General features: G+C 39.7%; 3 protein-coding genes across 7 annotated transcripts; all 3 read right to left on the reverse strand.

Moving 5' to 3' along the window:
* Positions 1–18: 18 nt before the first annotated feature.
* dnajb2 (DnaJ heat shock protein family (Hsp40) member B2) lies at positions 19–6,893 on the reverse strand. 4 transcript variants are annotated; one of them, XM_015966717.3, is made up of 11 exons: positions 6,446–6,893; positions 5,467–5,553; positions 5,270–5,379; positions 5,104–5,157; positions 4,868–4,981; positions 4,700–4,771; positions 4,372–4,504; positions 4,145–4,215; positions 2,589–2,879; positions 460–533; positions 19–343 (listed from the first exon to the last, which is right to left on the reverse strand). In XM_015966717.3, the coding sequence occupies exons 2-10, from the start codon at positions 5,529–5,531 to the stop codon at positions 505–507; spliced, it is 939 nt and encodes a 312-aa protein (XP_015822203.1). In that variant the 5' UTR covers positions 5,532–5,553; positions 6,446–6,893; the 3' UTR covers positions 19–343; positions 460–504. The 4 variants fall into 4 exon arrangements, with proteins under 4 accessions (XP_015822203.1, XP_015822202.1, XP_054603019.1 ...); XM_015966716.3 differs by having other exon boundaries at positions 19–533; XM_054747044.2 differs by lacking the exons at positions 19–343; positions 460–533 and having other exon boundaries at positions 788–2,879.
* Positions 6,894–7,123: 230 nt separating this feature from the next.
* Positions 7,124–9,665, reverse strand: LOC107390154 (tubulin alpha chain). The gene is made up of 4 exons (XM_015966713.3): positions 9,537–9,665; positions 8,557–8,779; positions 8,329–8,477; positions 7,124–8,254 (listed from the first exon to the last, which is right to left on the reverse strand). Exons 1-4 carry the CDS (start codon positions 9,537–9,539, stop codon positions 7,277–7,279), a joined length of 1,353 nt encoding a protein of 450 aa, XP_015822199.3. The 5' UTR covers positions 9,540–9,665; the 3' UTR covers positions 7,124–7,276.
* A 1,683-nt stretch (positions 9,666–11,348) lies between these two features.
* On the reverse strand, positions 11,349–14,118 carry LOC139062616 (tubulin alpha-1A chain-like). 2 transcript variants are annotated; one of them, XM_070543944.1, is made up of 4 exons: positions 13,455–13,472; positions 13,078–13,300; positions 12,704–12,852; positions 11,349–12,619 (listed from the first exon to the last, which is right to left on the reverse strand). In XM_070543944.1, the coding sequence occupies exons 1-4, from the start codon at positions 13,455–13,457 to the stop codon at positions 11,648–11,650; spliced, it is 1,347 nt and encodes a 448-aa protein (XP_070400045.1). In that variant the 5' UTR covers positions 13,458–13,472; the 3' UTR covers positions 11,349–11,647. The 2 variants fall into 2 exon arrangements, with proteins under 2 accessions (XP_070400045.1, XP_070400044.1); XM_070543943.1 differs by having other exon boundaries at positions 11,349–12,852; positions 13,455–14,118.
* Positions 14,119–16,281: the final 2,163 nt, after the last annotated feature.

Here is a 16,281-nt window from a genome sequence, read left to right on the forward strand (position 1 = left end):
TGCACACACAAAAAATAATGATTTTTGGGCTTTTTATTTAATTCCAACCTCCTTCTTACAAGAAAAACAACAACACATTCAGTAAGAGAAAATAACACGTTAACAGAGAAAATCTCCTCCATTCTGGTAACTTTCAAGCCTTTGCACAAAATCTTTCATATTTACTTAATTACATAATCACAAATGTTACACAAAACTTTCGTTTTGCTTTCCAATTTCCCACTTTAAGTTCCACTACAAGCTACATACAGACACATGTATTCAAAATAAATAGATATGATTTAAGATTCGTTCAGCTTGTAGAGGCCGTCAGACAGGAAAAAGTGCACCGTAGCAAACTGATCTGCGTAAACAGATGTACAAGAAGAGCAACACTTCACTTCTGTGAACAATCTGATTCATTTAATTTAGATTTCAACTAAATATGAACGACTAAGATTCACACTGGTCGTTTTTTACCTCCTCGTCGGGTTTAAGGGCACAGAGCAGCATGAGCCAATCAGGTTAGCTTGTGAAGGCCTTGCAGTCTGACTCTGAAACAGGAAGCAGGATGTGTAAGACACAAGTCCAAATCATGTTTCAGAATGTTAGCAGATAAAAATCAAATTCTAGCACAAGCTTCTGAGTATTTGCCTATAAAAACAGAGTTAATTGATTTGATGAAGAGAACTTTGACTTCTGCACAGCAACCCTCGTCATTAAGTGTGTTTCAGTCGTTTGCAGCAATGCGAGAAGCCAATCCCAAATTCCTCTGCGGATGTTAGTTTAAGAAGAACTCCAACTCATCTTTAGGCTCAAACTTTATTAGTTATGTAGCATTTAACAATTTGCATTTAACAATTTGCAACGAGAAAACACACATATGCAGCAGACTACAAGTACAAGCTGATCTGCATTTATAAAATATTTTATTTGCTTATTTCCCTTTTTATTCCCTGTCCTCCACCTCAGTATCAAAAGGGGAGGGATGATAAATAAGTGAATTGGCTTAATATTTGCCAGTGATCCTCCGTGTTATCATTAAAGCAACACTCATGCTATTGTAAAAACATTTTTATATATTTGGTTATGAATAAAAAACACACAAAAACACTTATTGCTGATTGAGCTACATGACTTTAGGAGTAGCAAAAGGTATTTTTAACACGGTAATACTGTCATTTATTATTTTAATGCTTCTGAGCTTTGGCACAAACACATTTTCCTGAATTTAGAGGTTTCCTCACAGATATAGCAACTCACACTTAATGCCGTTACTAAATAAAAAACCTCATAGGAGGTTTTAAAAAGGCAATTTTAGGTTTTGTTAATCAACACCAAGTTTGCCCTCGCTCACATAAACACAATCTTTGTTCGTTTTACATTCCTGGATTACTCTGAGTAGCTGTGGCTGATCTCAGCAGAGCCTTAAAGCCTTAGCGAGCATTCTTTAGAATCTGGAATAAAAATATCTACATTTGTTCTATAATTTTGAATAATAAACACACAACAAGGCAGACACAAAAATCCGGGTTGGTATCTTGCTCAAAACCGAGACATCTAGGGAAGTTGGGGGTTGAACCAGGAACTTTCAGCCGTCCTCTTTGAGCCACAACCACCCCATAAAAGTGGGTTTAATGTTTGTGTCTGAGCAGCATCAGAAATATTTTTTAAAAATAATAATAAAATGTATCTCTCCAACTTTTGTTCAAATGATCAAATAGATCCTTATATTTTTTTTCTAAAAAACATTTAAATTGACGGGGAATCCCAAACAACTAGAATCAGTGATAATTATAAAAAATAAATATGTAATTCAAACATATAAATGTATAAAAGAGTAAAGGCTTTAAGATTTAGTGCCTTATTCGAAAACAATTTGCAAATGCATCCAAACATATATTAATGAAAGTGCATTAAGACTTGATTTTTTTTTTTTTTTGCATTTGATAATATTTCAAAAAATCCCACAGTAAATATAACTATAATAACAGTAAGGCAGTTATTTTTACAAATCTAGTGGGAGTGTGCATTTTATAGAAGTGAAGTTTCACGGAGGCCTTCTTCTCCTTCTCTGTCTCATTTCATCGTTCCAGCCTAGCTTGAGTTGCCAGAGTCAGCCGACCCAACACCGAGCACACAAACAACCACAAACACACTTCGCTGTAGTAACGCTTCTTATAATAGCCTTTCTCTTGACAGTGAAGATTAAAAAATGCTCTGATTTTGTGTTTAATGACAGGATTTATAAAATCAGAGTCAGGCTGTTTGCTAAAGCCAATGAAAGGATTCACTGGACTAGCAGACAACACAGCCACACTTTTTCTTTCTGATGCTGCTTTCAGAGTTAGTTTTGGCAGGTTTGAGCTTCTCTGTGCCGGAACCGCGCGGCCGTGTGGGTGTCTCGGAAGAGAAGGCTGGCTCTCCAGTTCCATTTTTCTCCGTTTCCCAACTACCTCCAGGCCCCGAATTTGCTTTAAAGTGACTTCCTTTCTCTCCAGCAATTACCTTGTAATCATTAGACAAATTAGCATTTTTCCCGTTAGCAACCCCCCCTTCTTTGTGGCCCCCAGTTTTGTTACACTCGGGTCTTCCCCTTCCCCCAGCACCTGATATGACGTCAGTAGCACCGGCTCTCTGTTGAGCCTCCATTTCTGACAAGCTGCATGCCAAAGCCATCTGAAGCTCCTCGTCCTCGTCGTCACTGCATTCTGCGCCCTCGTACTGGTAGACGGGGGCGGCACCAAACGACTGCTGGGCTGGCACAGTGTAAGGACTGGAGCGGTATCTTTCAGACATGCCGGCCGATCTGTTCTGGATTTGTGGCTTCTGAGAGGACTGATGGGGCTGGCTTTCCCTTCGGCTAAGCTCCAGAGCGAGGGCCATCTCATCCTCCACACCTGGGAGAAACACAAACACAACCGTGAGTCAGCAGAACTGTACAAGGACAAAACTAGAAGAAAAACACAAGTTTATGCACACTGTTCCACATTTAAAGGTGCATGAAGTAAGAATGACATTGTGTGGTCAAATGTAGTTACTGCCATTCAAAACATACAAGTCTGCTCTGAGCAACGGTTGCCAGCTACGGATCAACGCCAGAAGATTCTAGATGACGAGCAAAGACGAGCCATACACAGTGAGCTGATGAGTAAATATATTTCACTGTAATGTCAAGTTTTTGGTAACTGAAAAGAGTAACGAGATATTTCTAGAGCCCGTTAGCTTGTTAGCTCAACATTAGCCTCTAGCCTTCTTCACCCAATATTAGAATAAAACAAAATTAGTTGTATTATCTTTTGCTTATTTTCTTTGCTTCAGGGCTACCAATGCGGCTGCTCTTTGGCGGCTGCCATCAAATTACAAATTCCGGCATAACAGCACTTGCTGGCGCAGACTTGGTAACCTTGCAGGCTCACTTATGATTAAAGAACCAGGAACTATGGAGGTGAGGCGGACTGTAAACACTCTTCTGCCTTTTTAAAATGATAAAAACTGACAACTTCCCAGTCAGCTATGAACAGGGTATCTGCAGGTTTAAGGGAGCCACATTTAAGACTTTTTAAGACCTTTTTAAGGCCATTTTGACCAAATTTAAGCAATTTTTAAAAATTAAATTTAAGCTATAATTTCCAGCTATTGCCTGGAACCGGTGCTAACCACGTCGCCAACGTGGGATTAGCCATCCAGTTACCATCAAACTTGCACTTCCCCATGGCGCAAGCTCCCACTAGCTTAACCAGCTAATGTGCTCATCTAAAAATAGCCCCCTTTCACAACCAACTGAATGTGTACGGTTCCGCTTACGCCAACATCGTACACAAAAAATGCTGAACACCAACTAGAAATTTATGAAAATTTTATAGAAATAACAGAACCTTGTTTATTGGGTCTTTGGACATTTAAGACCTTTGGAAACTGTATTTAAGGATTATTTGTCATTTTTAAGGATTTTTAAGGCCTTAAATTTGGAAAAGCAAATTTAAGACTTTTTAAGACTTTTTAAGGACCCGCGGATACCCTGTATGAAGGAAATCTGTTTCAATGTAACCTTTCTTCCAACATGTTTTGTGATTATTTAACTGTAAAATTCTTACTTATTGCACCTTTAAAAGAATCAAATGGAGGAATCATATAAAGTATTAGAAATAAATTATTTTTGTACCATCAACTCGAATACTCTTTAGGACTCCATCCTCCTCTACCTCTACTCTCTCTTTCCCGTTTTCCCTTATTCTGTAAAAGATGAAATTCCTAAAGTTAGGGTCGAGATTAAACATACAGTTGTGTTTTTCAGAAGTATCAGTAAATAATTACTGTCTAAATATTGCGGGGTTTATATTTGTCATTTGTTTTTTAAAACATCAGTTGAACGGTGGAGATTTCACATACGTTTTAGTGGTAGTCCGTTTTCCATTTATGATGCGAGTGGAGGTAGAAATGGATTTAAAGTTACCCATCCCACCTCTCATGCTGTCCATCCCATCCAGACCACCAAAGGAGGAGGAAAAAGAGCTAAATTCACCTGCAGAAAATTTTAGATGCAGTAACTTTGCAGAACCACAGTCTGTGCAAAAAAGATTTGTTTTATTTTCACACGAATCCTGAATTTTTGTGTAGATTACAGCGAATATTTAGTAAGTATGAAGAAAATTAAAGTTAATTTAATCTTAATAAAGTTATAGTTGTGATTTAAATGCAACATTATTTAAATATTTACCTCCAGATGAAGGAAAAGAGAAGAATCGACTGGGACCGAGGCGGGAGGAGCCTCCAAATGGTGGGAAGTCATCTAAAAGAGGGGTTGAGGATCGTGTTAGGCTATGTCAATTCCAGCTAATCACAAGTATTTTATGTTTTATTTAATTGCATGTCTTATAAGACTTACCAAAAAAGCTGGCGAAGGGATCCTGTCCACCAAAGAAGTCTCGGAACACCTCGTCTGGGCTGCGGAATGTAAACGTGAATCCTGGGAAATCTGAGAAGTCCGAGCTGGACGAATCTGGAAAATGTCAAAGTCAAGGGGATGGAAACGAAAAAAAGAGAGAAGTGAGTGTAAAAGAGACAAAACATGGAAACAAGACAGGATCATTATATTAACCTTAAATGTTTATTTATTATTACCTGAATGATGCACCCTGTCATTTCCGTATCTGTCATAAGCATCTCGCCTGCTTTCTGTTCAAATATAAAAATAAATAAAATCACAAACAGCTAAACCCCTAAAGCAACCAAACTTACATTTATTCATCCAAAAAAACTATAAAAACTATGACAATCGTTGACGTACTGTCAGACAGGACTTCGTAGGCCTCGGCCAGTTCTTTGAACTTTCCCTCCGCCTCCTCCTTGTTGTCTGGATTTTTATCAGGATGCCATTTTAATGCCAGTTTTCTGTACCTGCACAGGCAAAACAGGAGATTAAAAAAACAACATTTTAATCACATATTTCTTAGCACCCCAAAAAAATATTTTCTAAAACCTTACGCCTTCTTGATATCATCTTGAGTGGCTGTTCTGGGAACTCCCAGGATCTTATAGTAGTCCACCATGTCACCTCCTCAAAACACCTCCCTGAAAAACCACCATACAGTCACTGCTGCTGTGCAATGCTGAGCCAAAAAAAAAAGGATTTATGCAGCTTCTTAATGTCTTTAATGCAATAATTCCTCCTCCGAGATCATCTTGTATCAACATGAGCTAAATTTCTGTCATTTTTATGTTTGTTTGAGAGGATTTAGAATTAAAATGGATTGTTCCCTTATGATAGCACACTGAAACAGCATTTGTTGCTTTGATTACAGCTAGATTTGAAAATATGGCAAAAGAAAAAAAGTATTCCTTTGGTATTATTTGAAAATATTTTGTGGTTTATCTGACATACATGCATGAAAATAGTCATAATCTTCGGCGTTTTTATCTAAACTGCAATTTGACAACACATTTTAACATTGCGTGAATATTTTATACGAACAAAGCATTTTGTTATCATCTTAAAATTGGAAAATTCTAAATTAATGATTGTGGTCCAGTAAAATATTTGATAACTAGTGTTTCTTTAGGATAAAAGCAAAAAGTAAGACCGCATGTGTCCTTGAAGTGAGGATCACGCAGCAAATCAACAGCTACTGACAACCATGCCAACCTCATTAGCTGTCTGCAGGATCCAGAGGAGGACTTCCAAACGGAGGCAAAACAACTAAACTTAACTTTCTGGGGCCCTTCGGGAACAGCCAGCCTCTCGCACAACTATTATTGCTGCGTTATTTCTAGTGCTGAGGAATCTGACAACTGCTGCTGACATGACAGTGAGTCCGAACAAGCTTAAACACCGCAGATGTATTCAGAAGCACAGGTGCGCCGTGCTATTCATATAGGAGTTACGTTATTTGGCGTTTCAGACTAACGTTTCCTATTACGGTAAAAACACCAATAAGTGTTTATATTATGTTACAACAACACCTACCGTTCGAGTCTTTTTGGTCCAGACAGAAGTAATCGAGCTGCTCGTCGTTTAAGAGAAAAATTATTTTCCTCTACTCGGCTGCTGCCCCACCGCCCACTTCACTTTACGTCTCACGTTCTGACGCAAAATGAAGCCCCTCCGTAAATAGTCGCCGTTAGCCTCCACGTTCGCGGCTCCGGTGTTGCAGCAGGTAAACAAACTGCCGTTTGGACCTATATTAATGTCGATGGTTGGACAGGAGGCTGTGCGTAGCACCTACACGCGTTACGTCACATATGGGAGGAACGGCCTCGGTGCGTCTAGAAAATACCAGTCTGGTGACGTCACTACCCCACCCCCAGGCGGAATTAGATCATTCTACTCATTCACCATTATAACCCGATTTTAGCAATTATTCAATTTTAGAGGACAATTACGTGCCAACATAATGCGAATGTAGAACGGCATCATACACGTTTAATTTGGGTTGGTCTCTGGTCTGCCATCTACTGGCTTACTTGAGCACCTACAGCTTCAGGCATCTCACAAGCTCATTTTTGCCTTCAGTTTTATATCAGATGAAATTTCCATAACTCATGAGATTTTAGTTTGAGCTTTACAACTACTGTTTGTCAAGTCTTCTTAATTTTTTAATCTCAAGTCAAATTAAGTCACTTATAAAAGAGAGGACAGTTTACATTTCATATTTAATTCACTTTATTCAGCAGCAAAACTTTGAACCTTTGAGCAATTTCATAAGCCATTTGAGACTTAACGCTGCAGAAAACAGGCTTCATGAACATTTCAGAATGTTTAAAGTTGAACTTTGGAAGTGTGGCAATGCTTAACCGCTTAATATTCTTCTCCCTCTTCATCCTCCTCTCCAATGCTGTCAGTGCCAACCTCTTCATAATCCTTCTCCAGAGCAGCCATATCTTCTCTGGCTTCTGAGAACTCTCCTTCTTCCATTCCCTCTCCAACATACCAGTGGACGAAGGCCCTCTTGGCATACATCAGATCAAATTTGTGGTCAAGGCGGGCCCAGGCCTCAGCGATGGCTGTGGTGTTGCTCAACATGCACACGGCTCTCTGTACTTTGGCCAGATCTCCACCAGGAACCACAGTTGGAGGCTGGTAGTTGATGCCCACCTTGAAGCCTGTGGGACACCAGTCCACAAACTGGATGGTGCGTTTGGTCTTGATGGCAGCAATAGCTGAGTTGACATCTTTGGGAACGACGTCACCACGATACAGCAGACAGCAGGCCATGTATTTACCATGGCGAGGATCACACTTGACCATCTGATTGGCTGGTTCAAAGCAAGCGTTGGTGATGTCAGCCACAGACAACTGCTCGTGGTAGGCCTTCTCAGCTGAGATGACTGGAGCATAGGTGGCCAAAGGAAAGTGGATACGAGGATAAGGCACCAAGTTGGTCTGGAACTCCGTCAGGTCAACATTCAGAGCTCCATCAAAGCGAAGTGAAGCGGTGATTGAAGAGACGATCTGGCCAATCAGCCTGTTCAGGTTGGTGTAGGTCGGCCTCTCAATATCCAGGTTCCTACGGCAGATATCGTAGATGGCCTCATTATCTACCATGAAGGCACAGTCTGAGTGCTCTAAGGTGGTGTGGGTGGTCAAGATGGAGTTGTAGGGTTCAACTACTGCTGTAGAAACCTGAGGAGCTGGGTAAACTGCAAACTCAAGCTTTGACTTTTTTCCATAATCAACAGAGAGTCTCTCCATCAACAGGGAGGTGAATCCAGAGCCAGTGCCTCCACCAAAGGAGTGGAAAATAAGGAAACCCTGCAGGCCAGTGCACTGATCAGCCTGAAAGAAATCAAATGGTTAATTTAAATATACAAGTTAAAGCCAGTTTTATATACTTCGAGTTCTATTCTCACCAGTTTACGTGTTCTGTCAAGAACCAGATCTATGATCTCCTTTCCTATGGTGTAGTGTCCACGGGCGTAGTTGTTTGCAGCATCTTCTTTTCCTGTGATCAGCTGCTCAGGATGGAATAGCTGACGGTAAGTTCCTGTACGCACCTCATCTGTTTAGACACAAAATTGTTTGCTTTAACATCTCATGTTTAATACAACACGCAAATTTCTCTTTTAAACACCACTAACCTATGACAGTAGGTTCCAGGTCAACAAAGATGGCCCTGGGAACATGCTTTCCTGCCCCAGTCTCACTGAAGAAGGTGTTGAATGAGTCATCTCCCCCTCCAATTGTCTTGTCTGAGGGCATCTGTCCATCAGGCTGGATTCCATGCTCCAGACAATACAGCTCCCAGCATGCATTGCCCATTTGGGCTCCAGCTTGGCCCACATGCATAGAAATACACTCACGCTGGGGGAAAAAAATAAAGGGAAAATGAGTATGTGGCAAACGGGAAGGTATTTAGTCTTTATGGGAAATTTCTCCTTCTCCCCTCCCCCCCTTTTCCTGATCCCCCTCCTTTCTTTGAGCCCGCCAACCAGATTCTGCCCAACTGTAGATTATAAAGCTGTGAAGCCCTCAAGGACGTCTCCTTCCCTCTTTTTCCTCACTTCTTATAACATTTTGTAGAGAACTCTTAAACAAAATGGCGGCCATCTTTACTGTTAAGGCCTGACCGTTACTCGCCCTCCCCCCATCCCCCACTGCCACGATGACAATGACCCACACCCATCGGTCGGAACATATCCAACTAGTTTCTACGCTTCAAACATTTACAATGCGAGCTAAATTTGTCATTTTTATGTTTGTTTGAGATTAACAGGTTGTCCGACCAAGTTAATCCAACCACTCTAAAACGGCTCAACTTTTAATTTACCATTATTTTCAGACAAACCAAAGTGTTTTTTCAAAGCTCAGACTCCAGATAACTTTATTTTCTATGACAAGAGTCGGTTTCGTGTTGGTAACCCATCAAGCAGCGGAAATAACGGAGCTTTAAAGAGACCCAGACACTTTAAAACCTCTTAACAATGGCCCTTTCAACAGCCAGTTACATTTTATCTTAAAGGTTACTTTTACCTAGCGTTTACTACTTGAACACGTCTGGTGATTATGTATCTGCTATTTACTGTAGTTTTTTTAAGGTTTTATCAACAAATAAACTCACCATTTTGTCTGCTTGTCCTACGAACAACGCTGAGGAATCAGACACAAGGAAGAAGTGCAGAAAAAAGAGGAGCTGCAGATTTTATAGCCATGGGCGTGAAGGGGCGGTGCCAACAAAACACAGACGTTACGTAGTTCATTGGCGGGAATAAGCCACAGGAACAAGAGGGAAATTCTTAATACTTCCTGTTTGTTAACGATTCAAAATTAGAAAAAAGTATGAATATTTAACATATTATAAGGCGTTCTATTTTCAGTGTTTTTGTGATTTCACTAAGCTTGGGTTCTTTTTAGGTCTTAATGTTTTTTTAATACTATTTCTTTATCTTCTGACCGATGCTTCTGACTCACAGTTATGCAGGGGACTGTTCTGTTCTGGTCTTGCTGGACCTGACTGCAGCCTTTGACACTGTTGACCATCACCTGCTATTGGAGAGCAGGGGGGCTGCCAGAGATTTTGGGCCCCATGAAAAATATCAAGTTGGGCCCCCTGGGGGCTCATCCATAGCTGGAGCTGGGGTTCCACCCTCCCAGATTTGAAGGGAGAAAAACATATAATATATATACTCTAAATTAGTGTTTCAGTTTTGCTCAATTATGTAGGTCTACATGCATTCTTACTTATTTACATATCATTTTCACCGGCTGTCTCTCATTAAACAGTGAATTTCCTTCAACAGAATTAGCAATATCACTGCTGGAAAAAGCAGGAAATGCACATGCTGAAGGTGTTAATCTCCTTTTCCCTATTACTCCCTTAAAATGTGTTTATTTATTCTAAAATTTTATTTGATGATAAAATTCAAATTTGGATATCTAATTAAATTTCCATGTTGTGTCAAAGCTTTCCATAACCACATTTTCAGCTGTCTTTCCTCTTGAAATCAAGTATTTCTGTATGACGGACAAAAATTAAGGATTCACTGCTCACAAGGTGACTTCTTTATAAGTCTTCATGGCTTCATCATAGACACAAAATGAAGAGGCACACAGTTCAAACCAGAGTCAGTTAGGGTTACATAAAATTTTAACGTTGGATAACTTTGCATGAATACGAATATAAGTCTGTAAAAACTCATTTTTCTCAACAACAAAAAACAGCTAAAATATATACAGCCTTGATTGTACACAGCAAGATTTATTATTTACAGTGATATAATTAATAATGCTCTAAATAAGAAGAAGATAAATGATATTTTCTTCTTCTTTCTTCTTCTTATTTAACCATGGTCCCATTGAGATTAAAAACCTAACTTTCAAAGGAGTCTTAGCCAAATCACCAAGCACTGTCAAAAGTCTGTTCATCACTTGCTGATTGAAATCAGGTTTGTTGAAGCAGGTAAACAACTAAACCATGCTGAACCCCAACATAGGTCCTCCAGAACCAGGATTGGGCAACCCTAAATTACAAAACAACCACACACAGTGGATTAGATAGGGACTTTTTATTTTGATTATCCAAAGCATGCTTTAAAGATAGAAAAATAATGGTGAGGTGTATCATTACAGATCATGCATTAAACTGATGAAATCAATCTTCCATACCTCGAGTTATCTGACAATCAAAAATGTATAAAAACATCTACAAAAATCACACAACTGCTAATTCAAACATTAAAACATGCAACAATTCACTTTTTTCATTTTTCAGATCTGTTAGCATCATATGGTGGAAATCCATTTTTTCATTCATAAGTCAACTGAGATCCTATTGTTGCTGCACAGCATAGTTTAAATATGAGCTTACCAAACACCGGCCACAGACTACGTCAGTTTTTTTTTTCCAGCTCATCCTCACAGATTCACTGCTGAATTGACATAGGAGCCCTTTCATTGTTCACATTCCTCATGGGAGATGAGACTTGGGGGAGGTGCTCACTGTAGACTGGTCTTGACCTGACTAAAATGTTGAAAGAAAGCCTCCTAAAAAGCTTACAGAATAGCATGCTGTTTTGGTTTGAATGCAAATAAAAAAGTTTAGGCAATACCACGACATCTGTGTTGTTGGGTAAGCATCATTCATACGTTTCTTTGAAAATCACCAAAAAGACAAAAAAGAACAAGCAGACATTTTAAAGACACTGTTCATTTAATTGGCATCTTTTAAAAAATTCAATATTCCTCATCATTGTCGTCATCTACGTTGTCAGAACCAACCTCTTCATAATCCTTCTCCAGAGCGGCCAAATCTTCTCTGGCTTCTGAGAACTCTCCTTCTTCCATCCCCTCTCCAACATACCAGTGGACAAAGGCTCTTTTGGCGTACATCAGATCAAATTTGTGGTCGAGGCGGGCCCAGGCCTCAGCGATGGCTGTGGTGTTGCTCAACATGCACACGGCTCTCTGTACTTTGGCCAGATCTCCACCAGGAACCACAGTTGGAGGCTGGTAGTTGATGCCCACCTTGAAGCCTGTGGGACACCAGTCCACAAACTGGATGGTGCGTTTGGTCTTGATGGCAGCAATGGCTGAGTTGACATCTTTGGGAACGACATCACCACGATACAGCAGACAGCAGGCCATGTATTTACCACGGCGAGGATCACACTTGACCATCTGATTGGCTGGTTCAAAGCAAGTGTTGGTGATGTCAGCCACAGACAACTGCTCGTGGTAGGCCTTCTCAGCTGAGATGACTGGAGCATAGGTGGCCAAAGGAAAGTGGATACGAGGATAAGGCACCAAGTTGGTCTGGAACTCCGTCAGGTCAACATTCAGAGCTCCATCGAAGCGAAGTGAAGCGGTGATTGAAGAGACAATCTGGCCAATCAGCCTGTTCAGGTTGGTGTAGGTCGGCCTCTCAATATCAAGGTTCCTACGGCAGATATCGTAGATGGCCTCATTATCTACCATGAAGGCACAGTCTGAGTGCTCTAAGGTGGTGTGGGTGGTCAAGATGGAGTTGTAGGGTTCAACTACTGCTGTAGAAACCTGAGGAGCTGGGTAGATGGCAAACTCCAGCTTTGACTTTTTCCCATAATCAACAGAGAGTCTCTCCATCAACAGGGAGGTGAATCCAGAGCCAGTGCCTCCACCAAAGGAGTGGAAAATAAGGAAACCCTGCAGGCCAGTGCACTGATCAGCCTGAAAGAAATTACACATTTTAAAGAAATTATCACTTCGGTTAAATCTAATCCTATACACTAATTTTATGTGTTCTATTCTCACCAGTTTACGTGTTCTGTCAAGAACCAGATCTATGATCTCCTTTCCTATGGTGTAGTGTCCACGGGCGTAGTTGTTTGCAGCATCTTCTTTTCCTGTGATCAGCTGCTCAGGATGGAATAGCTGACGGTAAGTTCCTGTACGCACCTCATCTGGATAAGAAAAGGATTTTCTTCAGAGCTGTAACAACATTTAATATCCTATTTCTACAGTTGTAAAATGACACATTTCCCTTATCAGGGATTATTTTTAAATCAATATTTCATATTTAAATGTTGTTATATTTATACATTGGAGTTAAAAACAAGCTGTTAATAAATTAAGATAATTGAAAAGTTCTGGTATAGCTTTAAACATACTGTATCAAGTAATCATACCTATGACAGTAGGTTCCAGGTCAACGAAGATTGCCCTAGGAACATGCTTCCCAGCCCCAGTTTCACTAAAGAAGGTGTTGAATGAGTCATCTCCACCTCCAATAGTTTTGTCAGAAGGCATTTGTCCATCAGGCTGGATCCCGTGTTCCAGACAATACAGCTCCCAGCATGCATTACCAATCTGAGCCCCAGCTTGGCCCACATGAATAGAAATGCATTCACGCTGTTAAAAAGGAACCACACAGTTCAGATAAAAATCATGTTAGATTACCATCCACATTTCTGTTGCATGACATTTAATCAAATCTGTTTTTATAACTTGATTCTTAAAAAAATGCATTATTTAATCTGTATTATCAAAGAAGTAAGTGGCTTACCATGGTTGTGTCTCTTCTCCGATGTTCAGGTATCAGAAAGGAGATGTACTGCTTCCACCGGCAGCACCTCGCTGCTTTTATGTACTGTGCCACTCATGGGGTGCAATGTGATTTGATCTGAGCTGTAATCAGAGATCCTACTGGTGAGAACGGGAGTGAAAACATTTTTTAAAAATCAGCTTTACAAACATACACACAAAGCAAAAGCAGGTCACCACCCTAGTCATTGTCAGTGAGTTTTTAGAGTGTTTTGTTCCCGTGTGTGTGCACCTCATATTTCAGAAGGCAGAAGTTAAACCACAAATGAGGGGTGTATGCCCAAAGTAGTTTCACTTGGAAGATCAACTTAACAATGACACAAAAGGTTTTTTCTTTTTTTTTTCTTTTCCATATTTGATCACTAAACATTTCAAATAAGAAAACGTCATTGCGAAATTCCTATAGTGTACGTAGGTTTGAGAAATTGGATGTGACTTGTCAAAATGTTCAAAAGTACAATAGAATCTTGGGAAAACGTGTAAAACAGAGAATAGAATAAACTTGAATGTATTTTTTGAATCTATTTGCACCCTGCTTTTGATTTTCATTACCAGCAATTATAGACAGTTATAACAAATGATTGTATTCTTTTAAGCAGATGAATGTTGATACTGCAAAATTAGGTTTCACATTTGTATTAATAATGCTCAAATGAGCATTTTTCTGTAAAAATCTCGTTTCCCTCCCGAGGTGCCAGGTTGTAAACATAATCCATGTGACTGTCCTCATGAGACCCCAGCTGAATAGGGTGCAAAATGCCCCCCCCCCCCCCCCCACACACACACACACACACACACTTTTGTTTTTATGGTAAGCTAAGCAAATGTCAGCTTTGGTAGACTTAAGCAATCTGGTCCGGTGTTTTTCTTTGTCACTTTAAAGTTAAAGTTGCATTAAAGTGACCATCTGTTTCAGTTGACAGGTAAAAGCTAAACAGTTGATAAAATGCCATGGTCAACTCTGCACTGTGACTTTTAAAACAAGTCAAACAGCTTTCAAGACCCAGAGGCATCCACCCTGATAGTCCAACTCAAACCGTGTGGGAACATTGACTCAATAAGATTCTTTGTTTGTAGCTGAACGCCGAATGAGTCACGAGAAAGAATTAAACTGAGAAAGTCTTGGACGTTGGTCAAAAACGGAAGAAAAAAAATGATAGCATTTGGGTACATGGAGAAATTGCCACAAGTCATGAAAGTGAATACTACATCCCTTATTTGGATTTTTTTCTTCTTAAGACTGCAAGATAAAAAAATGTGATTGCAAATTATCTTCATAAAGTTGTAAAATATTTGCAGCACTGTCTGAAATGGCTTGAAGTCATGCACGTAATTGCTTTGTTGACTCAGTAGCAGCATTTTAAATGTAAAATCAGCTTCACCGCTTCTTTACCATTCAGTTAAGAGACTATAAGGAAACTAATTCTTGGTTGCATTTCATGTTGTATAAATTGGACTAAGGAAGTGAATAACTTGTTTTTTATTATTTCTTTTGTGGGCTGCCCTCAGAGGTGTTGACTGAGTAATAAAGCTGTGACCCATTTTCATTGTGTGAGGGTATAGGTCTATCCTTCATAGATCCTTTCCCACTCGAGCACAATGAGGCCATTGTTATACCACTGCTGGTAAACACAGAAAGAGCAGAGTGTAGGAAAATCAGGTTAGGAGGTAAACTGAGATAGAGTTAATGTTATACATCTTTGTTGTAAAAAGTAGTACTTCGAAATCTTTATATAGACTTCTTTTTCAACCGAAACTCTCAGAAGCCATGTATGATCTAAAAAATTGTGCTCAGATTGTCATCTACACCAAAAATATACTCAAAATGAGCTAAAATCAAAAACAAAAGAAAGGTTCAATGTACCGTGTCAGGACTAAATACAACAGACAAGAACAGCTGTTTGCACAGATGCTGTTTGGAGCTACATTGAACAATGACATTCCCATGAAGCCTGCATGCTTCATTTCATCAGTACAGGAAGTGGTGTTTGAACAGTGAGCCCTCTTTCTCAAACCAGCACGCCTCTGCTTGGGAATGACTCTTCCCATACAGTACTTTGGACTTTTTAAACACACCCTCTGTTGATTGATTGTTGTCTTTAATGTAAATAATGGAACCCCAGTCTTTACGTTCTTATCTAATATGTGCAAAAAAAGTTTCTTTGTGGTGTTTTTCATTCTTTCTACATATGTTTGTTTTATTGCAAATATTTCTGCAGACATTTTGCTAATTGCCTTTTTGTTTAACACGTTTTGAAAGCTGCATTTGCAGCAGGGGCATGTCCAGGGAGTGGCCGGGGGTAGCACATGCCACCTTTGAAATCTGACAGGCCACCCCACAGAATTACATTATAATTGACTTCAAATTGTCCACAAAAGGTTTGGGGTTACAAACCCTAAAACAGTAGATGGAAACATGTACATTTAACATTGTTTCCAGCCCCAGACCCACAAAATATTTCTTTATTCATCATCATCTTCATCAAACTTTATTAACAGAGACAAAGTCCAGAAACAAGTGGATCATATTTATACTTTTTTCTTTTTTCATTTGCTATAAATACTATTAAGAATTGTAGTGCCACCCACTCCAGCTGGCGTTAGTGATGTACCAAGAAGTGGCTTGCCACCACAAAATATCCCAAAGAATATGAAGAAAATGAAGTAGAAAGAGAAAATTGGTCATGACAAAATTTGGAGCTCACAAATGAACTAGAATTAAAAAAAAGATCATTCCACCCACCCTCCCTAAAAAAAAGCATAACCATAGGTGCCACCCATGCATAAAT

This window comes from Nothobranchius furzeri, chromosome 14 (genome assembly GCF_043380555.1).
Source record: "Nothobranchius furzeri strain GRZ-AD chromosome 14, NfurGRZ-RIMD1, whole genome shotgun sequence".
NCBI classification, from domain to species: Eukaryota; Metazoa; Chordata; class Actinopteri; order Cyprinodontiformes; family Nothobranchiidae; genus Nothobranchius; species Nothobranchius furzeri.

What these genes read in the sequence shown, in the direction of transcription:
- LOC139062616 (XM_070543943.1), bottom strand. An exon ending in CCTGGAACCTACTGTCATAG is followed by an intron (nt 12,853 to 13,077) that starts GTATGATTACTT and finishes TTTCTTATCCAG; the next exon opens with ATGAGGTGCGTACAGGAACT.
- LOC107390154 (XM_015966713.3), bottom strand. An exon ending in CCTGGAACCTACTGTCATAG is followed by an intron (nt 8,478 to 8,556) that starts GTTAGTGGTGTT and finishes GTGTCTAAACAG; the next exon opens with ATGAGGTGCGTACAGGAACT. An exon ending in TTGACAGAACACGTAAACTG is followed by an intron (nt 8,255 to 8,328) that starts GTGAGAATAGAA and finishes GATTTCTTTCAG; the next exon opens with GCTGATCAGTGCACTGGCCT.
- dnajb2 (XM_054747044.2), bottom strand. Translation starts at nt 5,531, where the DNA reads ATGGTGGACTACTATAAGATCCTGGGAGTTCCCAGAACAGCCACTCAA. An exon ending in TGACAGGGTGCATCATTCAG is followed by an intron (nt 4,982 to 5,103) that starts GTAATAATAAAT and finishes GACATTTTCCAG; the next exon opens with ATTCGTCCAGCTCGGACTTC. An exon ending in AAACGGACTACCACTAAAAC is followed by an intron (nt 4,216 to 4,371) that starts GTATGTGAAATC and finishes CATCTTTTACAG; the next exon opens with AATAAGGGAAAACGGGAAAG.